This window comes from Taudactylus pleione, unplaced genomic scaffold (assembly GCF_031769625.1).
Source record: "Taudactylus pleione unplaced genomic scaffold, aTauple2 ptg002751l, whole genome shotgun sequence".
Lineage (NCBI taxonomy): Eukaryota > Metazoa > Chordata > Amphibia > Anura > Myobatrachidae > Taudactylus > Taudactylus pleione.
In genome coordinates this window covers 1,119,199-1,135,660 of record NW_028287126.1, presented here as the reverse complement: position 1 = coordinate 1,135,660, position 16,462 = coordinate 1,119,199, and the positions used below count along the sequence as shown (strand labels likewise).

Genomic DNA, 16,462 nt, shown 5'->3' with positions numbered 1-16,462 from the left:
GCACCCAACTAACTCTAATGCAAATATGCAGACTGAGTATTTAATATGTATGGCTTTAAATGGCTTATGTCAGGTTTCTTGTACACAGCCCTAATAAACCTACATAACTAAACATCCATCCCAGCAGAGCAGCAGATGCGAAAATGTATATGCCAGGATAGCTGTCTAGGAAAGTCCTCCATGAGAGCCTGTGACCAGTAACAGTCCTGGTTGTGCAGCTGCTGGGACCATGCATGGGAAAGGCATGAACGCTCCAACAGCTGACACTAACTATGGCAAATTCAGCTTCTGCATACATTCCAAAGGAAATCCCACCCGCACGGACCACTTCCACACTTACTGCCGAGTCACTTGGTCTTGTTACACATGGGCTCACACCTGTTTCACAGACACTGTCCTATTCATTCAACTTCTCATTGACAGTCCCCAAGTCTACATTTCAAAAGTCAGTTTCAAAATGATCCAGTTGTGCAGTGACGACAATAAAACACTAAGGTGTCGGGAGAGATTTCGTGGTCATGTCCTTCCTGCGCACACGCAGAGACGATTGCTAATCTTATGTTATTCATTGACCCATGGTATCTCCTCCATATTTAAGGTCATCGCAATGCAGTCACTGTGCATTATACTGTAAGGGCTCCTGCAATGGCTCGGAAATCCCCTTGTTGGGCAGCAGCTGAAAAGGCTGATGGATAATTCAGCCACTTTACACTAGGGTTGGTCATTACACCTTGACAAGCTCCTGCACGCTTTCACCTTGCTTTTCTCACATCTGCACAAGGCCGGCCTATCTACGTTATCCTGTTCCTCACCAGAAACCTCCTAAATAATGGGTTCATAGGATTCATTTTGTGGGAAGGGGCAATCTCGCATAAATACAACTTCTGTTCTTACAGAATAAAAATACATGGCCTAGGGGAGGACAGGCCGCTTCCAATGGGCAAAAGTATCTCCTTCTATAAGTAATGGCTCCATGACTCAAGCACTGAGCAGGGCCCATGAAGGGACCAGGAGAAAGTCCATGTTTCATGCTCCGTTTTCTTCTAGGAACTGGGCAAATCCAATGTGGCTTCACTGACCATTTCATCACAAAGCCCCCTCACCAGGGTCCGGTGTCGTGGAAAGGTGGTGGTTGGTGGTACAAGCACCTCTCATTTACATGCTAGTCTTACTGTAGGACAGTGGTTCCCAAATTTGATGCTGTCACGGGTTGGTGGTCCAGGGACAAATCAAATTATCTAAAGTCAATGTGATGGGCAAAACCAGTGCTGTTGGCTGCCAATCATAAACTGTGTCAAAAAACAGAAGCACAATCCTGTCCACCTCCACATAACTGAACACAAGGATGACGGGCAAACACAATTTACCAGGGGTGCTGTGAGAAAATGTCTAGGGCAGGAATGGCCAACCTGTGGCTCTCCAGCTGTTGTAAAACTACAAGTCCCAGCATGCACTGCTTCAGTTTTGCTATTAGGGAATGCTAAAACTGTGGCAGGGCATGCTGGGAGGTGTAGTTTCACAACAGCTGGAGAGCCACAGGTTGGCCAGGCCTGCTCTAGGGCGCCGTGATTCAAAAGTTTTTGGGAAGCGCTGCTGTAGGACACGGTTTCTCCCTGCAACTGCCTTTGTTGGTGCAGAATGTTATGGTGGTGTATTAATGTACATCTATGGTGTACTGTTATTTGTCTCATTGCCACTATATTAGGAGAATAGAACTGGCACCAGTGTGTGTACATTTATAATGAATATAATTAATTACTGGCCTCTATTTCCCAGAGCTCAGTTTTTTCTTATGCTATGTATCCACTAGGCAATTTAAATGAGCAATTGAACTATTATGACATCGTAATCATTCAATTGCTCATTAATCATGCACTATAATGTGGGAAACGACCTGCGATGCGCGCACCCGCTGGTCGTTTCTGACATCAATCATCTCCTAAACATGCTGGTCAATCTGCCGATAATGACAGACTGGGCATGTTCGGGGATGACTGAGGGTGCCTACACTGAATGACTGATCGTTCAGTGTAGGCACTGCACACTATGAGGAACGACTATATGATTACAATGTTGTAATCGTACTGTCATTCCTCTGTCTCAGGAATGGGGAACCTCAGACCCGGGGGCCGTATAAGGCCCCCGGAATCATTTGGTCAGGCTCTCGGAGCTTTATTCTGCTAGCCTCATCTGGCTAGCAGGGTGCCTAGAAGGACACCCTGCAGTGCCGCCTGGGGTATCCTTAGGAAGCTTCAGACGGTCACACCGCTGACCTTAGAGCTTCACGGACCATCCTGAGGATGCTCCAGAATTTGCTGTAAGCACCTGCGATTGCGGCCCCGCCCCTGTGTGACATCATACGGAGGGGTCGTGGCCTGAACCGGCCCCGCAAATAATATTTTATAAATCAAAATGGCCCTCAGCAGAAAAAAGGTTCCCCACCCCTGCTCTGTCTGCTAGTGGATACGCACCGTAACACACATTGACTTCAAGTCTTAACCAAGAACATATTTGTTTATTCACAGGCTCATTGTACCCACATGACGCTGATATAGTATAAGATTTCTCTGCCACGATATATTCTGATTTCTCAGCACAGACGGTATCTTGCCAAAGACATCTGGCTCATTCTCTAATGTTTACTTTCACTGGTGGATCTATAGACTTTATTTTATCAATGGCTGATTCAGTAACTGGTTTTCTAGGTGGAGAAACTAGCTGTAAATGGAGAATTCCATTCGGCCTGTTTATATACATACAATGGCCCAGCATGAGGACACGGAGTGTGACAGCAGCCACTGGGGCTTCTTTCCATGTAAGCTCATCTTTTAGCTCTTTGTTGGAGATCTTGCTAATGTACGTTTTTTTGTTTTTTTTCTTTACCTTAATGCTGTTTACAAAATGTTGTTAAGCAAAACAGCAAGAAATTATTTCCCCAGTAGCTGCAACACACGTAAAGATTTTCTGTCCAACCAGCCGACTAGTTGATTGGTTGGAATGAAAATCTGGTAACGTATGGGAGTAACTGATGATCAGCAATTTGCTCCCAAACACCGGAAAATGGACAAAAACTGTTGTTTGAACAAATTGTTTTAGATCAAACATTTAATAAACTTGTCTGACGCCATTTTCATCTGTTTTCTGGCGTTTAGGAGCAAATTGCTGATCATCAGTTACTCCCATACGTTACCAGGTTTTCATTCCAGCCAATCAGCTAGTTAGATGGTTGGACAGAAAATCTTTACGTGTGTACCCAGTTTAAGAATAAATGGAAAACCAGTTAATTTGCTGCAGCCAGTGATAAAACTCTGACAGCTCTATCTGATGTATTATCTGACGCGTTATCACCCCAACAACAGCGCAGTCGGCGGTCATGGAGTGGGTGAGGATCCTACTGGAGAGTAAGAAGCAGGTGGTCCTTGTGTGTAGGGGGTGTCAGGAGGCTTCTGATGCACTGGTGCAGTACTGGGAGGCAAGTCCAGAGGCCCCTTCCCATGTATCTGCCAGCCCACTGGGGAACAGCCTTGGAGCGGAGCACAGATTTCTGCCCATTCCTGCACTCGGCTACGTAAGAGCATGAGATCGTATTGTAAATGGAAATGTTACTTGGGATTACTGTCTTACAGGGAATCTCTTTAATTCTTATCACAGTAGTTTTTCACAGGTTTGAACCACCATATGATAATCTTCACCTCTGTAACCAGAGTGGTTACCTTGCCCTCACCCCCCGCCATGCTTTTCTTTTAGTCACCAGCATCTATCGTGTTAATAAATAAATAATAATGTTATTTACGAGGGCTGATTGAAAAGTAATGAGGCTGCCTCTGATTCTTTGTCCCATAGGTAGACGTGGCAACACTATGCTGGTTATTGTGACGCTCATACATCGATGTGTCTGAACCTGTGGCTGGACTGTCGTCGTCTTTGGTCACAGCGAGTGGAAGATCTTCGTGCGTTTCGTCATGGCGGATGAGGAAGGCGTGTCTGTGAGATTATGTCAGAGATGTGTGATTGCATTTTGTTTTAAACTTGGAAAAAGCGGAAATTAAACTCATGAAAAGTTACGGCAAGCATACGGTGGAGAAACAATTAGCGGTGCTGCAGTATTTCCGTGGTGGAAGCACTTCAAATAGGGTAATACGCAAGTGACTGAAGCGCGTTCTGTTAGATCATCCACCGCGGTTACAGATGTCAACATTACCAAAGCTGCGGAGATGTTGCAAAATGACAGAAGGGTAACTTGACGCAAACTTTTGGCATCTCATTCAAAAGGGTTCAGCAAATTGTGACAAAGGAACTGAAAATGCATCGTGTGTGCGCCAGGTGGGGACCCAGATGTGACGACGAGTTGAATCGTGCAAGAACACCGTTCGAATGTCGGAGTGGATCCCCGATTTCCTGACATCGATTGTGACGTGACGATTAGTGGATTCGTCATTATGATTTAGAATCCAGACAACAGTCCAGTGTATGGCAGCACGCGAATTCACCTCCGCCCCAAAAATTCCGGGTGATTCCTTCGGCGTGTAAAGTCATGCTCCTGCTGTTATTTGATGTGCACGGTATGGTCCTACAGCACTGGGTTCCCCGTAGACAGACAAATAATGGTGACTACTATGCAAACGTCCTGATAATCCATTTGCGCGGAGCCATGAGGAAGAAAAGGCATTTGCTGAAATAACAGTGGGTTTTACTCCAAGACAATGCTCAGTTATATGTTGCTGCTGTTGCATTGGCAGCACGTACTGAAATGAATGTGACAGCACTGGAAGACCCCCCATGTAGCCCGGACTTAGCGCCCTGTGATTTCTGGGCATTCCCAACACTGAAAAAACAACTGCGCGGAAATAAGTTCTCCACAGATGATGACGTGAAAAATGTCACAGCTGCAACACTAAACGTGATGTCACAAAACCGTCTACTGCACGTCTGCGCATCGCTGTTGAAACGCTGAAAAAAAACTATTGAATGTGAAGGACGCTACTTTGAAAAAGAAAAATGTTCAGATCCTGTGGAGTCATCTGATTCTGAATGAAAAGAAACCAGTTTCAATCAGCCATCGTAGTCTTATATAAAGCACTTTTCTCCCAATAGAACCCTTTGGGTCCCATTTAGCAATAATCACATACTCAATGCGATCCGGGCTCGATATTAGTGCCGGAGTGTAGTAAATTGCACGTGCAGAGACACAGGCTCCGAAATGAGCCCGTCCCTGCAATGTGCTCAGAGGGAAGTGACCACATCAGCGGTCTCGTCACTCCTGGGTATGTGCGGTCTACTGATCACGGGTGTGCAGCCGCCATTGCCGGGGAGCGGTCCTAAGGAATCCTCTTCCGGTTTTGCAAAGTGTGGCCCATAGCCTACAGCGGCACACGGCCATCTTCAGATGGCGTTAGTGCGGCCCATAGCCTACAGCAGCACACGGCCACCTTCAGATAGCGTTAGTGTGGCCCATAGCCCACAGCAGCACACGGCCATCTTCAGATATCGTTAGTGCGGCCCATAGCCTACAGCGGCACACGGCCATCTTCAGATAGCGTTAGTGCGGCCCATAGCCTACATCGACACACAGCCATCTTCAGATAGCGTTAGTGCGGCCCATAGCCTACAGCGGCACACGGCCATCTTCAGATAGCGTTAGTGCTGTCCACAGAAACCCATTAGAGTTGCAGCTGCTCTTGGAAATGGAGGGCCACAGCAGATATCTGATGCGATACATCTATAGTATATTTAGGGGATACTTAGTATTTGCGGGTATCCCCCGAAAATGGGTGTTAATGATAAATGGGTCCCAAAGTGTTTGCATTTAAACCATGTTTGGACTGAGTATAAGACTGCCCCTCACAGTGGCAAATGTAGGATTTCTAGAGGGGGGTTTCCAAATGCTTGATTTTAGAGTGAGTGTGGCCAGTTCATGAAGAGGATATAATTAGTACTTATCCAGCTTTAATATGTTACATACAAAGTATAGTGTGTGTCCTAATCACAGCAATCACAGTAAGCCATTAGATGTGGCAGTATGGCCATCCTGCCTGAGCTGAATGTTTTTATGTCAGAGGTGGGCACCATTCCTGAGCATTGGAGCAAGTCCGGGAGTCTGATGGAGCGGAAGAAGAACCTAGCACTGCCCTGGACATATATGTACATATCTCCTTATGTACTGGATAGTGTATTATTATACAGTATTAATAATTAGCCCTATAGCTGGTCTATAGCAGTGCACCCCTAACAGTGCATGTTTTCCACATCTTCTAGTTGGTATATTTATTACTGGCTGACACATTTTAAAATATCCACAGATGGTGCTAATTATTTCATTTGTGATACTGAGAAGAACATGCAGAACTAGTAATATTCTATTATATTACTATTGTGGTCATGGTGTTGGCTGGGGAGGGGGGTTTCCAGGCAGACGGAAACCCCCCCTGCGTTTGCCTATGCCTCACGCCTGTCTGTGAGGAGGGGTCCTTACATGAAACACATACTTCTATATAAAGACATACAGGGTGGGGATGTTCTGGGATATACACAAAGGTGTGGTCTGCCTGTTATCAGTATACTGTGTGGCAGCCGCATTCCTCCTTACATTGTCTGTCTACCAGAGATAACAGGACTGGCAGCTGACATCAGCTTACACTGTGTCACATTACGTCATCATCTGTGGAGGCGTCTCCCCCAGCGCGGCTTCTCATTGGTCGCTGCTGTGTAACGCTGCTATTGGGCCAGTGCCTGCAGACTGTATCCTAGCGCTGTGACTGCTACATTGTATCACGTTGCTGCTGCTGCTATTGGGCCAGTGCCTGTGACTGCTACATTGTATCACGTTGCTGCTGCTGCTATTGGGCCAGTGCCTGTGACTGCTACATTGTATCACGTTGCTGCTGCTGCTATTGGGCCAGTGCCTGTGACTGCTACATTGTATCACGTTGCTGCTGCTGCTGGCGCTCCGTGCTAGTATCGGCATACAGGGGCCTCTCCGTGCTATGTGTCCCCGGCATTCTACAGACTATGCGGGGAGGGGCAGCTGTCACCCTCGCTCTCCGGGTGTCACCCGCTTCCCCCCACCCAGCCAATAGGACGCGGCGTTACATGCGGGACCTCCCCCTCCCCCGTGCTGCTGAGCGCAAGGTGAGTGTAGTAGTCCGGGACAGCCACATCCTGATAGCGGCATGCTGCAGCTCCGGAGGGCCCTGAGCCAGTCCTGTGCGGGGTGAGTCCCTCTCCCAGTGCCAGCTTTATCCCAGGGGCTGTGCCCATACTGATAGCTAGGGTGAGTCTCCCTGTACTGTCCCACCAGCTGCCTCTCTCAGTGCTAGCCTAATCCCAGTGCTGTTCCTATACAGATTGCTTACATACCCAGTTCTGTGCCCACTACCAGTCTAGGATGAGTCTCCCTACTAGATGCCTCTCCCAGTGCCAGCCTAAGCCCAGTGCTGTTCCTATACAGATTGCTTACATACCCAGTTCTGTGCCCACTGCCAGCCTAGGATGAGTCTCCCTACTAGCTACCTCTCCCAGTGCCAGCCTAAGCCCAGTGCTGTTCCTATACAGATTGCTTACATACCCAGTTCTGTGCCCACTGCCCCACCAGCTGCCTTTCCCAGTGCTAGCCTAAGCCCAGTGCTGTTCCTATAAAGATTGCTTACATACCCAATTCTGTGCCCACTGCCAGCCTGGGATGAGTCTCCCCCACACTGTCCCACTAGCTGACTCCCAGTGCCAGCCTAATCCCAGGGTTGTGCCTTTATGGATAGTTTACATACGCAGTTCTGTGCCCACACTGCCAGCCTAGGGTGAGTCTCCCATACTGTCCCACTAGTTGCCTTTTATAGTGCCATCCTAATCACATTGCTGTGCCAATAACGATAGCGTACATCCAGAGTTCTGTGCCCACACTGCCAGCCTAGATTTTGGTGCTGTACCTGCATTGCCAGCTTAGATCCCTCATGCTATGCCCAAACTGACAACTTAGGGCCTGATTCAGATCCACTCACGAGCGGCTGTCCGCTCGCAAGTGGGGCGATGGTGTGCACTGAGCATGCGCACGACGGAGGGAGCTCCGTCGTGCGCATGCGCGAGACGCGACGAGCGAAGGACTTTCCTTCGTTCGTTGTGTCTGATCAAAGGGGGCGTGCTGTCGATGTTGATTGACAGCACGCCCCCTTTGGTGGGCGTGCCTCCCAGACGGGGGCGTTCCCAAGGGAACGCCTACTGTCAGAAGCCGGCCCACTGACATCACTAGTGATGTCAGTGGGAGTGATTTTGTCTCTGATAGAGCCAAAATCACTCCGGGCCTTGCGGTTGAGAAACTCAACCGCAGGCTCCATCTCGCAGTGGCGATGGTGGTGACCCACAGCTATACGAGCGTCCAGGAGGACGCTCCATTTTTATGGAGGACAGCCCTCATTCAGAGCGAGCGCTCTGCTCAGAGCGTCCGGCTCTGAATGAGGGCCTTAGATCCCACATGCTGTGCTCACACTGACAGTTTAGTTCCCTGTATTATGCCAAAAGGGTACTTGTGTACTTTACGTACTCATTGCAGAGAGAACCCAATGAATGTTTTAAATGGTACTTGTGTACTTTACGTACACAAGTACAGAAAATTGTCCCCACCTAAAGAAGAAAGTGTTGCGCTCGCCACGCTTTGGGCTTGGTTATATCCCCCCTCTATACTCACTTGAATGATACTGGACACTGGGAATAACGCTGGACACTGGCTGATGACGTCAGGATCCTCTCCGTGAAGGGGATTTAGACATTACCATGATTGATGATAATAATGAGTGTAGGACACTTGGGTTCTCTCTGCAATGAGTCCGTAAAGTACACAAGTACCTGCCAACAGTACTCGTCAAGATACAGACGCTGTACCCTGCCTGCACTGCTAGCTTAGTTCCCCTTGCCATACCCACACTGCCAGTTTAGTTCCCATATGCTATGTTCACAATGCCAGTTTAGTTCCCCTGTATTATGCCCACAGTACTAGCCTAGATCTGTACCTGCACTGCAAGCCTAGTTCTCCATGCTATGCCCACACTTCCAGTCTATATTCCAGATGCTGTTGCCCACACTGCCAGCCTACTTCCCTGTGCCATGCCCACACTGCCAGTCTACATCCTGTTGCTGTAGCGGCACTGCTAGCCTACATCCCGTTGATATATCTACACTTCCAGCCTACATTCCACATATTCTGCCCATACTGCCAGCTTAGATCTCCATGCTATGCCTCCAGTGGTAGTCTAGATTCTGGTGCTATACCGGCACTGCCAGTTTAGATTCCTCCTTCCCCCATACAATGCCCACACAGCCAGCCTAGACTTCTCATGCCAGCACTGTAAGCCTAGATCCCCCCACCTGCCATGCATTTACTCCTGGCCTAGATTCCGTGTCCTCACTGCCAACCTAGGTCCTCATGCTGTACCCACACTTCCAACCTACCTGCTTGTGCTGGACCCACACTGCCAATCTAACACTGTATGACAGTAAGCGATTATGGAAGGTGGTCACTGTGGTACCATTATTACTCCTTATTTGTGTTTAGCAGTTTTACTTGGACTCTTTGAGACCTCTGCCCTCTTATACTAGGTGCAGACAGCTCTGATGGATGAAGGACATCTGTGAGACAGACAGGATTGGGGCAGTGAGTGAGGGTACCTGTCCTATGAGCACAGGGGCTTTGCTGCTTCTGTGTTACCCTCTATCTTATTGCACCCGACCAGCACTATCAATGTGGCAAAGGTTTATAAACCAGTCCCGTGGGAGAATACTGCATTAATGGGTGAGGAGTTAGATGACCTGTCTGCAGGGTGTAGCTTGTTCCCATCACCAGAGTTCTGCCCTGGGTGGTATTTACAAAGGATCGTTCTTAAAATATTTATTTTGAAGTGGTTTAGGTCATTCCACCTCACCTGATCCGATTTTTAAATATTTCTTCACCAATTTTTATTGCACTCTGAATACTAAATGGGACATCAACGCTGACAACAAATCTTCCATTTTATGTTTTTATCTCGTGTAGTGTTTGAGTTATGTGTGTTTGGAAATGTCACACATGCACACATTTTAGCATTTGTTAGCATACAAAAACCTCATTTCTCAGGCCATGAGTAGGGTATTTTCAAAAAAACCCGAAAACATTTTGTTCACAATGGAACAGGATTTAAATTGATCTATTACATGACTAAGTTTTATATTGAATAGCTTAATCCTTGCCTGAGAAAATTAGGTCATTGTATACTCAGAAGTGCCGATATTGTGACATTTGCAAACACTTATAATTTTTTTTTAAATAAATTTATATTTAAGACACTCTTACAGCATTTGATGTGTGCAGAGAGTAATGCTGGGTACACACCTAACATATATCTGTAGATGATGGTTATTAATACACACAGAACAACCATCCTCTATAATCTGGCCGCGGGTCCCGCTGGTCGAGGGACGTGTCGCTCCCCCCTCCCTGTGGCCTCTGCAGCAAATGTACTGGTGGTCGGTGGACCGCCCATACACACAGCACGATGCCCCAATGTATCTGCAGATATATTGGGGGCATCCCGATGCGATATGTATGTGAACGGTGTAGTTCAGACATGTCGCTGGTACACACTGACCGACACAAACAAGATATATTGGTCAATCAATTGATCAGCCAATATATCTGCCAGTGTGTACCCAGCATAACAGTTACTGGTAAGGTATTTTGGGTTGGACCCCATGACATGGAATGGTTCCTGTATGACAACCTTTAGACTTTTAGACTATATGGAAAGAGTCATACATGAACCCAACACCGACATAACATCCTATTGTATTAGTGCCATTATACCGTAGAAGTGCGGCTACTAGCCTGGGTCGTTTGAGAACCTAGCGATGCCCCTGATAATTAGATGAAGCATTAAAGTATCTGCAAGTAGCCGTCAATCCCCCCCATAAGCTGGGTATACCCTTGTCGATTTAACATTTGCTCCGGACGATGAACTATATATCGCTACTGCATTGGTGGGTGTGTACAGCCGATCTGTCGGTGAACTACATGGTTTACAGATATGTCAGGTTGATCCTGCAGCACAGCTGATGTTGATATATCTGAAATATACATCGATGCATTTGGCTGTGTGTACAGGTGACCCGCCCACTGCCCGTACAGGTGACCCGCCCACCGCCCGTACAGGCGACCCCGCCCATCGCCCGTACACGGGCTGCGGGGAGCGCTGAAAATGACATCACAACTGGGCTGGTAAATTTTAATGCCTGGCTAAACATATCGAGCAGCCGATTGGTAAGTGCATAGCTTACTGCAACTGTCAGTCGGCCTCTGGGTTGCTCAAGTGTGTACCCAGCATTACTCAGCCACTTAATTTGTAGCATAAACAAAAACTTCAACAATGTATCAATGATCCCCCTTTTAGCATCATAAAAGCAATTCCTACAGCCATGTGACAGGTCCTTGTGATTATACGGAATTACTATCTATCTATCTATCTATCTATCTATCTATCTATCTATCTATCTATCTATCTATCTATCTATCTATCTACATACACACTATATTTTATATTGATGATTGGTTACTGCCATACAGTAAAGTGTTGCTTAAGAAGTAAAATTAGCTATAGCGATTTCTAAAACAACTTATTCAAACTATTTATAAAACCGCTGACAATAACCCACTGTGTAAATTGCATGGAATGTCCTACAACGCCCTATTTAACGCTCTCCCAACTGTGCTTCCTGCCAACACTGCCTTAAAGAGAGGACTAGTAAATCCCATCCCTATATTATTGGGCTGGCAGGGGTCCCCACCATTTGTTGTATTTACCAGGGTCCCAATGCTCGCGTAGAGCTGGTGACCCACAGTGAGAAGATCCAGTGCTGTGGTTCTACATGGAAGCCAGCTGCAGGGCATCGCACCCACACTGATGCTGGCCGCAGCTGGAGAGATCCAATGTCGCAGTTCTATATAAAAGCTTACAGCTGATTGCACGAGCGTTCTCTCCTCCAATCAGCAGACAGGTTACATATACGGCTCTGCGTTGGATCTCATCTGCTGTAGGCAGTGCTGAAGGTTATTGGCAGAGGTCCTGTCTATGCAACAAATGTATTCATCATTTCTGCCCTTAACTGCTGTTTCCGCATGTGTAAGAGCAGAATTAAGTATCCCTTCAATGTACCAAAGAGGAAAGCAGGAGATATTTCCTGCTCTCCGCCAGCCGACCTGCGCAGTAGCCAGCGTGGGCTAACGCGTTAGCTGCAGTGGGCAGACCTTGGCCTCCAATGGGCTGCAGGAGGTCCCGCTGTGCATCGCGGCTGGCACTGTGCATGCGGAGCTTCAAAGCCGCGCATGTACAATAGCCGCGGAGGGGCCCGTAGTAAAGTGGTCGAGGATGTGATCATTTTACTTCTTCCGATATTCGGGATGGGCTTTTAACGTGTCCCGGCGATTTATATTAATACATTCAAGTGAATAAAGAATCCTAATTACAGCGATATGCAGCAATAAGGATTCTTACTATTCGAGGACACAACGCATTTTACAATTACTATACCCCTATATGTGAGTGTCGGGACCATGCTAAATATTGCATAATGGTTGGGGAGCCTTGGGAGCCATCCCCATGATGTAATAATATAAGGAAGGGAAGGAATTTACTAATCGTTTATTGAAGGGGGATCCCCTGTAAACCCCGTCTCATTATGAATTCCTGTTCCCCCACTCCATGATGCCTTATTAACCACATTTCATCTGCTACACCAACCATCCTAAACTGAATGTGTCATGTAAGCTCCCGTGAACAGGCCCAAGTGTTACAGACCAGGTTGTGCATATAGAGCACGGTGGTCACAGGTGGTGTCAGTCATTATATTGTATGCTCCTTGCTACCACCTTACATCGCCGCAGACATACACCCCCGGCATCATGTGCACACAAGGGGTATATGTATTCTACCTGTGACTAAAATGCTGGCTGACGGGCATGTATTGGAAATAAAACGTGTTAAGAGCGCTTCGATCTACTGACATGGGGGAAGGACGGGTGTTTAACCCTCCCTCATCTTTTACAATGCACAGTATTATTAATACATAGATTTTGTAGGAGATTACACCTGTGCCTCAGACCTCTGTGCCAGCTGGTATCATTAGAAGCTATTATGTAATTCAAATATAAACAAGCTTAGATTTACCTCTGACTGCAGGGGATCATGGCCTGTCTCCCAGGAATAGCAGTGAATAGGGAATATCGCACCCTTTCTCCACACCGGATTATTACACCTGAGTGTAGGCTGAGTAAGCGGACAGGATGCTGAACTGGGACAATTCTGCTGGGGAATTAAATTCTGTAACTGTTATACACACAACACCGGGGGTCTACACAGCAATGATTTTCCTTTTACATAAAGAATGCAGAAACTATGATTTCTGCATTTTTTATGTAGCTCCCCTATTCAGCAATGGTATAATGGAGAAGATAACGCAATTATCTCCTCCATTAATTCCCATCGCGCAGAGTACCGCACTGTAGGGAGCAGCCATTGATCTCTAAAGTGCTTTAACGCTTTTTACTATTCAGCAAAGCAAAAAGCGTTAAATTACTCAAAATCTCTTTACTTTATATAACGCCATCTCAGAATGGCGTTATATGAGGAAAATACATAAAACTTCCTGAAAACTGCAGGGACAGAGGGAAATGTTCCCATAAGTCCCTGTAGCATCATGTAACTCCGCCCAGTCTCCTTCCCTGCTTCCCGGTGACCGCCGACAGGTAAGTCACTATAGACATGGTCAAACCTGCCTAAAATGATTGACGTGTGTACACAGGCTTTATATTCGTCTATATACATTTATATTTATGTGCTTTTATATTTAACATTTATTACAGGTGTAATACATTTTCTATATACATTTTAAATATAAAAGTACATTAATATAAATGTATACAGGCTAATATAAAGCCTGTATACACGTCAATCAATTTGGACCTGCTGTATTTGGACTTAACCCGTCGGCGGTCAACGCAAAGCAGGAACGGAGACTGGTCCTGAGCGCATGACTGAGCAAGCGCAGAAGCAGTAACAGAAGGTATTGTTTTCGGAATCCGATAACAATCCCTTCTGTAACATCGCAGGGACAGCGTGTTACCGTAACCGCTGTCCCTGCTCAAAATAATGCTGAATAGCTGATTTAAAATTTCATAACTGCTAATTAATCGTGATGATGTTGCCCGATTATATTTTGGGCAACATCGTCACCCTTGGTGAATAGAGCCCCAAGTGTTACTATATTTACAACAAGGAGACTTAAGAGTCAGGTCTCCTTCATAATGGCTGCCCAATATCATTTAGAATATTACATTAATAACAGAGCAAGCGGTAACCTATGATCTGGATGTGGCCCCTCTCCTCCCTCAGAGCTAGAGATGAATGGATAACCTGAAGGCCAGAAACTCTGCGGTACATCTGACCGGGCCGCCCTGGCTGCAAACCTTAAACTCACTAGTCTAACATACTGTAATCTTTTAACAGAAAACATAAGAGTTGGAAGTTCAGACAGACAGCTGATAATACTAATATATACGCAGCCATTGATCTTGAATATGGTGTAATCTATGCTTTGCTGAAATGCTTCATCTATTTCTTGTGAATTCTTAAAATTTAGAGCTAATTTGACAAACCATAGTCATTTTATCCATCTCTGCTAACAACCCCTGTACTATGAGTACACAATCTGGACTTCATTCAGAGTCGGTCGTAGCGGCCGCACGGTCGTACGCAGCCGATGTTCGCTAAACTGCGCATGCGTACAGTGCGCAAACTAGCCGCTACGATCAGAAATTTCTCTCTCCTTGAACACAGCCAGGTCGGTAGTTTGAGTGACAGATTGCGGCGTTTTTGGGTGGTAACAGGGGAAGGTGCTTGAAAACGGGGGTGTGGAGATCCCAACGCAGGCGTGCCTAATTATACGAACGGCGTTTTATGGGAGTGCATAATTAACTAAGTAGTGTCATGGAACATGTGACATGGGAGGTTTTTACACTGACATGATCGTAGAGCTTAAGAGAGGGTATGGTCAACCTTTAGCTCTACGACCAGTTCCGATGGATTCCGAGGCTCGCGATTAATCCTTAAATAGCCGGAGATGACGTGCTATGCGTACGAGATGTGGGCGTATTTTTAGCGGTCCGACTGCATCCACCCCTTGGTCGGCCAGCTAACGATCCGACCTTAGGGACGCAACATGCGTGTGCATCATTTGCATATCCGGCCCCTTTTCCTATACGACCGTGCGGCCGCAACAACCCACTCTGAATGAAGTCCTCTATCTTGTAGCTATCAGAGGAACTGCACATTGTACTGCCTAGCTCCATACACACAGACCATGCATCCTTTCCTCTCTTTCAGACTACGCTGGCATCACTGTGCGGTGGCCGAGGTGAAGAATGAGCCCATCCTGGAGTTTAGGCATGGCAGCCCCGAGAGAGAGGCTCTCCAGAAAGTAAGACATTACATTTGTGACTGCTCTTGTCTTCTATAGCACAGGTTCTCAAACTCGGTCCTCAGGACCCCAAACAGTGCATGTTTTCCAGGTCTCCTCACAGAATCACAAGTGAAAAAAGTAGCTCCATCTGTGGATCTTTTAAAATGTGTCAGTGAGTAATGAATGCACCTGTGCACCTGCTGGGTGACCTGGAAAACGTGACCTGTGTGGGGTCCTGAGGACCGAGTTTGAGAACCACTGTTCTATAGGAACATTGATTATAACACCGGATTTTATATGCTCACCTTTCATCAGCACTCCCTTAAATTAAAGACATGTGCAGCTCCTAGGGGGGTATTTATCAAAGCTGGGAGACATAAAATTGTGAGAAAAAAAGTACTAACCAATCAGCTTTCAATTTACATTTTGCAGGCTGTGTTTAAAAAATGATAGGAGCTGATTGGTTGGTAATTTATTTTTTAAAATGTTATCTCTCTCCCAGCTTTGATAAATACCCCCTTAATACCTTCTCAGGACTTGTAGGTCTCGTACACACTACTCATTCTAGTTAGGCATTGAGACAGGTAAGCAGGAGATATCTGTGATACTAGTGTATGAGGACAGCGGCCATTCCGGGAGAGGAAGGTAAGCAGGAGATATCTGTGATACTAGTGTATGGGGACAGCGGCCATTCCGGGAGAGAAAGGTAAGTAGGAGATATCTGTGATACTAATGTATGAGGACAGCGGCCATTCCGGGAGAGGAAGGTAAGCAGGAGATATCTGTGATACTAGTGTATGGGGACAGCGGGCCATTCCGGGAGAGAAAGGTAAGTAGGAGATATCTGTGATACTAATGTATGAGGACAGCGGCCATTCCGGGAGAGGAAGGTAAGCAGGAGATATCTGTGATACTAGTGTATGGGGACAGCGGGCCATTCCGGGAGAGAAAGGTAAGTAGGAGATATCTGTGATACTAGTGTATGGGGACA

The 16,462-nt window shown here is 46.6% G+C and overlaps 1 protein-coding gene across 1 annotated transcript in view; it reads left to right on the top strand.

The window, feature by feature from the left end:
* The first annotated feature begins 7,130 nt into the window (after nucleotides 1-7,130).
* The window catches only part of ALDH4A1 (aldehyde dehydrogenase 4 family member A1), a 56,066-nt gene continuing 46,734 nt past the window's right edge, over nucleotides 7,131-16,462 (top strand). The window contains exons 1-2 of the mRNA XM_088466271.1: nucleotides 7,131-7,210; nucleotides 15,396-15,489. Coding sequence (XP_088322397.1) covers nucleotides 7,170-7,210; nucleotides 15,396-15,489 — 135 coding nt within the window. The 5' untranslated portion in view covers nucleotides 7,131-7,169. The remainder of the gene's footprint in view (nucleotides 7,211-15,395; nucleotides 15,490-16,462) is intronic.